Source organism: Erithacus rubecula, assembly GCF_903797595.1.
Source record: "Erithacus rubecula genome assembly, chromosome: 2".
NCBI classification, from domain to species: Eukaryota; Metazoa; Chordata; class Aves; order Passeriformes; family Muscicapidae; genus Erithacus; species Erithacus rubecula.
In genome coordinates, this window is record NC_136685.1 from 88,112,513 (window position 1) to 88,120,790 (window position 8,278).

At 42.2% G+C, this 8,278-nt stretch overlaps 1 protein-coding gene across 1 annotated transcript; it reads right to left on the minus strand.

Annotated features, from left to right (window-relative positions):
• Positions 1-352: 352 nt before the first annotated feature.
• Positions 353-8,061, minus strand: NEK2 (NIMA related kinase 2). The gene is made up of 9 exons (XM_079297753.1): positions 7,903-8,061; positions 7,557-7,774; positions 6,344-6,581; positions 5,589-5,671; positions 5,206-5,332; positions 4,231-4,450; positions 3,222-3,276; positions 3,071-3,138; positions 353-633 (listed from the first exon to the last, which is right to left on the minus strand). Exons 1-9 carry the CDS (start codon positions 7,996-7,998, stop codon positions 407-409), a joined length of 1,332 nt encoding a protein of 443 aa, XP_079153879.1. The 5' UTR covers positions 7,999-8,061; the 3' UTR covers positions 353-406.
• Positions 8,062-8,278: the final 217 nt, after the last annotated feature.

Genomic DNA, 8,278 nt, shown 5'->3' on the forward strand with positions numbered 1-8,278 from the left:
TATAAACACTTCTTTTATCAATAACTGTGCATTACATACAGCATAATTTTAACCTATAGACTGTGAATCTCTGTACATTTCTCACCTGAAAAGTTTTTCACATCAGATTTTGAACAAATCATTTATATATATTCATTCTTTATATTTTCAGAAGAGTAAGTATGGTAAACAGGAGGACCAAAATATTTTTCTTTAATAATACAATTAATTCAGTTTGTTTTATTTTGTATCAAAAGTACCTATTTTCATAATATAGCATATTATGCATTTATCATACACTACCTAAACTAAGAGTTTGTACAACTGTTAAAATAATTTTTCAGTAGGTTCTAGCTTAAGAGAGGGAGGCACAAGTATCTGCCTATACATTTAATCTTCTTTTCAAAGATAAATATATGTTACAGTTTCAACGCATGCCCAGGATTTGTCTGCTCTTTAGTTGATAGCTTTTTTCCAGTTCAGCCAGTGCTTGAGCCCGTAGATTTGCAGCATAGACTCGGCTTTTGAGATCAGAGTTTTTCCCTTTGGAAAGGAAATAGTTTTCCATATTATGAGGAGGCACAGCTTTCTCTTGACTTCCATCAAGGAGTGAGCTCTTCTTGGTTGTAGAAAAGGGAAGCACGAGTGGGTTATCTTAAGAAATCAAAAAGTACTGCATTAGTGCATCTTCCAGCATTTATTGCTTTCAACCCCGGTGCCCAGTCTGTCATCTACCTAAGGCTTTAAGTGAGCTAATTTAATGCATCTCAGTTAATAGCTACAATTCTTTCCTATTTTTTTGAGAAAAAAATTGGAAACAAGCATTTTAAATGATGGTGGTAAAAGGATTTGTGCCAGAGTAGTTTTTAGGGTGCACCTCCCAATACCTAATGAAATATTAGTTGATTAAGAAGACATGATGCTTCTTCTGATGGACAGGAATTAAATAAACAGTAACATAAGCCAGTTCCTAAAGAAAATGCAGAAGGAATTTTCAGCTTTTCAGCCTTTTAATTTTTTTCAGCTGCTAAAAAAAAGCCTTCTTTGCTTCACAGCAGGGGCAGAGAACCTGTCCAGTGGTCTTTGTACTTTACCCATATTGTTCCAACACTATCCTTGTATTAAGTCACTGGGGTACAAATTAGGCTCTGACTTCATGAGTAATGAGTTTAGGTGAATTAAAAATTAACAAGCTACTTTCACTGCAGCCTCCAGAACAGGAATTTTCATAGTGTATCCTACAAAAAGCTACTAGCAAAAGGCAGTTAATGACTTAAGAGTAGAAAAACTGCCATCAAAACCTATTGTAACTTATGCCTTGCATAAGAGCCAACTTCACAAACAAAAGGTGTGCTTTTTATTTAATCAAAGGTCTAGCTATTCTAATCTTAACACTGAACCCTTAATTGTCAATTTATGAGGCTACAGCAAGAATTCAATAAACACAAACGAATAAGAAGGAATTTAAAAAGCCAGCAAATATTTCAGCATTTTTTAGCTTCATTAGTGTAAGTCAGATCTGTTTTAACATTAAATGGTTCACTAAGAATCAGAAAATCCCTCCAAAAATAGGGCAGTATCTAGGACACTGTCTTAAAAACTAGGAGTTTTGGTATTCAGTTTCACTGTCAAGTGAACCACCCAATGGACCCCTAGGAGAAGTTAGGGATCTAAGAGATGTGTGAGACACAATCCAGTTGTGAAAAACACAGCAATATTTGAGCAACTGAAAGTACAAGCAAGCAATCTTGGTACCACTATTGGAGAATCACTTGGTCCATTTGTATGAAAATAGGCATAATTTTAGAAACAGTATTATAAGAGCACCATGGAATGAAATGGAGGAGCAGGAAATCACATGCTCTACAGATATTGCAAGATTTGGTCAGTTTTGTAATAACAATGTTCACTTTGCTGCATGATCAAACTTGAGGTATTAACCACCCAAACTTGTTTTGCCTATCCTCAAAAACTAATATGCCTGGTAAGGTAAAAATATCATATAAAGGGGTGGGAAATGCAGAAGAGAACACAAGTGAAGCTCATTTGCCTTCAGTCATGCAGTTTTAGATGCGACATCAGAAAGCCAAAAGCAAGTTTGTTCTCAAATTCTTTAATGTGTCAATGTCACACAAGATGTTGAGAGACGAATGGAATTCTCAAAGTTGACAGAAATCTTAGAAACAGCTCAAGGAGCCCTCACTGTCTAGGGGCATTTAAACTTGTGTCCTTTCCTGATCTGATAGGCATTTCTTGAAAAAAAAGAAAAGCTACTTCAGTTTTATTTGCTTTGGAGGCAGTGACATGCTTATCTTGCTTTATCAGACCCAAAACTAAATGAAGAGTGTTATTGCATGTTAAAAGAGTGTTCACACACCTTTGCTCTAGAATACTGCCTCTGACCCAGCCCTTTTCCTACCACTATTTAAAAAGTCATTTAGATACTAGAATATTATTTTTAGTAATAAAAATAGGAGCAATTAACCCATGATACCCTTATGATAGCAAAGATATCAACCAAGGGCAAAGTGATATAAAATACTACTGTAAAACAGATTGGACTAGAGGCAGTCAGGAAGTATTTTAGTACATTTTCAAAAATGAGTTTTTCTTTCTTTCTATAATAGCAGTGCATATTCTTCATAGTTTATATCACAGCTGGGTCCCTTTTAACAAATAATACTTCCCATGTTGAAGCTTTTGGAAGTTTAATGAAAGTTGAATTTATTAGACATGTGCAACTTTATTAAAATTAACTAAATCAAAGGTCTGTAAAAAGACATCCATACATAAAATAAGTGCAGTTCTGAGACAGGTCTGGGTTACAAGGAGGCACTTCTCTTAGCCTAATTTCCCAGACAGCACAAGACTGCAGTGCAAACAGTGCTAACTCAGACTTAAAGTTGAGCATCGCTCATTAAGTCCTTTTGCAAAGCAGAAAATCAAAAGTCTCTTCTCAACTGTGCAGCCATAACTGGGCTTTGCTTTGCCCCAAGGGGACTGTGCCCAGCAGGCTGAGCACCGGGGCCTTTCCTGTGGTCACAGCAGCCTACATTGACCTGTGCAAGCGCCTTCTTGACTATGTGCATACCTGGACCTTCCGCGCATACCTCCTGCGACATCGGGCGGGGATTGCATCTCTTCAGCAGGCTTTCAGCTCTGGTTTGGGGAGAGAAGTTTAAGCTTTTTTGTTGTAAGACTGTAGAGTTTCTAATATAGACTATTATAGGTTAGTAAGATACCTAGCAAGTTTGTCCTCTGCCAGTCTCTCCCGAACACAGAGTTCCCGTTCTCTCTCTGGAAGTAGAAATACGGTAGTATGCAGAGTGAACATGTAAATGTTAGAGTGACTGTGCATGGTGGGCTTCTCTTACAGGGAAAGACAGCAGTAACAGCCAGTCAGATGCACCCACACTTCTGATTCTATGGCTCTAAACAAAGGTAACTGCTGTGTAGATACACTTTTATCAATGCACTAATAAAGCACTGCCAAGTACTCTGAAATGCCCAGCACGCTTCTGTCCCAAACTCTGATGTGTCTGCAACAACAAAGAGATAACAACTTTCTATTCTGCACATTAACCCATGGCACACATAACACCAGATTTAAATATTTATATACCAGATACTATAATTCAACTATAACTAAACACCCTGCTTACAACAGCAGCAGCTTTTATTCAGGCTCAGATAAAAAATTACGTATGGTTAAAAACTGTATTGCAGAGCCTACTGCATATGCAGAAAGATATTTTATGTGGGTGGGAAATGCCAACACCTGAAGACCAGCCACCTATAGATTCACAGGTAAGCTACCTGTGGAGTGCAGCTTTTATAAAAGTTGACAGTTTACTCAATTTTTTTTTTCCTCCAGCATCAGGCTCACCTTAGGTTATGTGTTAGTACAGGCACTGTTTATTTACACAGTAGGAAAAGCAACCTACACCTCACAGTGCAGACCTTATGTTTCTGTATACTTCAATAACTGCCACTCATGTTTAATAATCTTCACAAACCAGACTTCTATATCTCAACTGCCAATTCTATCTTAGTAGCTTAAAACAGAAGCTAGTACAGTAGAGTAGGCCCTGAGCACTCTTGGTTTGGTCTTTAGACACAATTCTAATGGTGAATGCAGGACAACAGTATCCTAGTGCATTAAAATGAGGGTTGTGAAAACTGTCCACTCTTTCTTCCTCCAAGTGAATTAGAACCCCATTGCCACCCCCTTCCCCAAATGGAATAGCATACGCTCCAGACGTTGTTCCCTCTCTTTAATGGCTTGCTCTCGCTCCTGTAACTGTTGCTCCTTCCGCTTCAGCTCGTTAATTGCAGCTTCTGAGTATTGCACCCTTTCTGGCTCCCATGGTTTCACGACTCTTTTATCAAAATTCTGTTTTTGTTCTTCTGTCACCACGGCTTCTATCAAGGGATGCTGCAGAATATCTTCAACGGAAGGTCGGCAGTAATCCTAAAGGAAAGACATGACCAACAGGTTGTAAGAAGAAATATTAAGGCCAGAACTTCCCAAACAAGAACAGCTGAGATGCTACTAAGTGAAGGAGAGATTGGAGGAAACTGGAGTTAGGAAAGAGTAGCACAACCTTTAGATAAAAGCTAAGGGAGGAGGCTGCTACCAGCCTTCAGACACAGAGCTGCAAGACTGTGTCTCCCAGCCCAGGGGCCCTCTCCTTGCAGAGTCAGAAGGGAGGTGGGTGAGCCTGAAGAGGCAGCTGTCACCAGATTCCTCAGCTAACACTCTGCTGAACAACCCATGCCTGCTGGAGGCTTGGGTGCTTATTACAGCTTTGTTGTCCCACGCCATGTTCTTCTCAACATCCCCACAACAGCTGTGGGGGAACAAACTATATATTAGCCACATAAAGCACACCCTAAAATGAAAACAAAACAGTTCCTTCCAGCCTCCAAACACATTGGAACCACTTTAATCCTGAAATTATAAGGGCACAATAATCATGGAGTCAGGAAATCCCATGTAAGCCAATATTGGGACAGCATTTGGCATCCTGGCATGACACTTGAGCTGCTGCCTTTGTTTGAGGGACTCAGAGCACAACTCTTCCCTTCTTCCTCTACAAGTAACACTGCTAGTGATAAAGGTGATAACCACTGCTTCAGGTTGGTTTGCTTCATAATTGAGAAGAAAAACTAGTATTTCAGTACTAGCTCAAATTATAGGTGAAAGAGTCAGTAATTGGTTCTTACCTTTACATTCAGCATCTCCCTGAGAAGGTTGTTCAGCTCATCTGAGTAACGATATGGTATTCGCCTGAACCTCCCTTCCCTTATCTTTTCTGCCAGCTCCTTTTGGTTGCAAGCTGTAAATGGAGGCCTGAGGAACAAAATTTTTCTTAGATTCTTTTACTAGTTTTACAGGATTTATTTTCAGAGAAAAAAAAAAAGTATCAGACTATGAAAGAACCCTGCAGTCAAGGTTTGTTTTAACTACCTAAGGTCAAGACTAATAGAGAAATAAAAATCTAGACCTAGTCTCTGAAACCTTTAAGCTTTCATCTTTACAGAATACATAACCACACCTACATTAGCAGTCATTGTTTCCACATTTGTTATCACACTACCATACTTACGAGAGAGCACATAATTCATACATGAGGCATCCTAGTGACCAGATGTCAGATTTTTCATTGTATGACATGTAATTCATTTGTTCCTAAAGAAAGAGAACAACCTTAGGTTTATTAAGAAAGATATGGTTCCACTATTGCAGGATAACCAGCACCTTTTCAAACCTGAAACAAACCATTGTATACTGGAGCAACTTCTAGTATTCCATCTTAATTAATATCCATATCTACTCTTACTGAAAGGATTTTAACTATTTGTGGCAGTGCTACACTGTAGAAGACTGGAGTGATGCATCAGTCTTTAATTGATGTAACTTTATTTCAGTCAACATTAATCTTTCCCACACAAAGTGCCCTGTATCAGGGAAATAGGTCATTCCTGCTTATTTCCACTACAACTTAAAACCCTACCAATTAGGAAGATTTAATAAGCTCTTTACCTTAAGAGTATGAGGCATAAAAGCTCTCTAACTTCCCTGTTCCTTTTCAGGAACAATATACTCCAACATCTCAAATGTCCCAAGAATATAACAAAACTAATACAGTGAAGAGCAACTGTAATTAGAAGGAAGTTGATTGTGTGGGGAAGAAAGGAGATGAAAATAACTGCAAAATAACCCTGTCTCCAGAATATACATGCTGCATTTAAGACCAATAAGGCTTCATTAAAACCTCCCAAGCATTCATGGACTCTGAGACCAACACAGCACACCTTGGAGGTGCAAAAGGGAAGATAATGTCTAGAAGGGAGGTCTTACTGGAGACATGTAATATGGAGTGCCAACAAACGTTGTGGCAAAGCTGGTGTCATGGTGCAATATCCTAGCCAGTCCAAAATCTCCAAGCTTCACATTCTGTTTGCCATCTAGAAAGACATTTGCTGGTTTCAGGTCACGGTGCACAGTGACTCCACCGTCGCTCCGCCTGTGACACTCCTTCAAGGCCAGTGTTAATTGAGTCAACACCCGGAGAACAAAGCTTTCATCCAAGAAATGCCTGAAAAAGTGAACACATTGTTTAATGGATTTTCTGAGCACACACTGGTTTAAGTCACTGCCTGTTTTAGTTCCATAACTTTTGAATATTACTATCATAAAACATCACTGAAATAAGCACCATCAGCAATAGGCATCTATTATTCTACTTTTTAAATGGATTTTTAAAAAATGAATCACTGCAAATATGTTAGAAGACTTTCACTGCAGAATCCCGGCAGTATTTCCTTCCTCCCCCAAACCATCTAACACATAGTATTTTCACTGCTTACAACACAGATATCAATTTGTGATGAGATCTGTCCCTTTAATCACTTAAGACAACAATAGGTTGTCACCTGTTAATGATGAGCAACATACAATAACAGCCAAAACAGGGCTGATTTTTAATACAAACTACCTTAATTGAAAACACGGATGCTGGCAGGCAAGCTGCAGAACTATTTTAGACTACCCTCAAAGTAAAAGAGGTGGTGTCATGTAGCTATTTGAACTAAGAATGTGAAAAGTGAATATCAACTTGATGCCTATCCAAGCTATATATAGGCAGATAAAACAGCTTTTCACATTGTGTTCAAAGTCACACCTCCCTTCCACACCTTTGGGTGTGCTGATAAAACACAGGGTCCCGGAGCTTTACCCATGGGGGAGGCCAGAACCCACAGAGGGAGCTGCCTGTCAAAAAGAGCTGTGACCTCCTGGTTTATTTCTCAATCCCATTCATAGCAAGAAACTCCTCAACAGCTTCTGCCTCACAGGAGAGCTCTGGGCTTTTCACTGCTTCAGCACCAACACCCAACCCGGTGATGCATTCAACAGCAGTTTCTATGGTTGTTGTAACTTTATACAAAACCTTCCACATTCGAGAAGAGTTGTTGGGGCCAAATGGTTAAACCCGGAGCTGCTCAGAAGTTACAAAACGAGTTTCCCTTGTCTCTGGGCTGCCCGGGACATTCCGCAAGGGCGCTGCACGTGCCTTTCCTTGGCGCACTTGGCGATCAGGCTGGCCAGGTCTCCCCCATCGCAGTACTCCATGACGATGTACAGGGTGGTGCTGCTCCTGTCGATGATGCGATCGTAGTAGCGCACGATGTTCGGGTGCCGCAGCTCCCTCAGCAGGTTCACCTCCGACACGAGCATCTGCTTCTCCGACTCCGTCATCGCGCCATAGTCCAGCTCCTTCCATACCAAGATCTGCGGAGGCACAAACGCCCTGGGGAGTGACGGGGGCGGCCAGAGCCGCTCGCCCGCGTCTGGCGGAGAGCCGCCAGCACCGCGCAGGGACGCACGGCAGCAGCAAAGCCGCGCTTCCCTCTCCTCACCTTGCCGTCGGCCTTGCGGCGCACCTTGCGGCACTTCCCGTAGGAGCCGGCGCCGATGGTGAGCAGCACCTCGTAGTCGTCGGGGCGGCCCGGCATGGCAGGCAGCGCACGGACCCCGCCGGGCCGCGCAGGCCGCCGCGCTCGCGCCGCGCCGTTCAAACGCACCGCCCCGCCCGCCCATTGGCCGCGCCGCCCGCGCGCCCCGCCCGCCCATTGGCTGGCGCCGCCGTAAACAGCGCCCGCGAGGCCCGGCGGGTACGGCCGTTAGCGGCGGGGGCGGGGCCCGTGCGCACCGCGAGGGCGGGGCGGGGCCGCCCCTCACCAGCCCGCCCCTGAGGGAGGCACCGCCCTCAGCCTTTCCCTCTTCTTCCCTTCC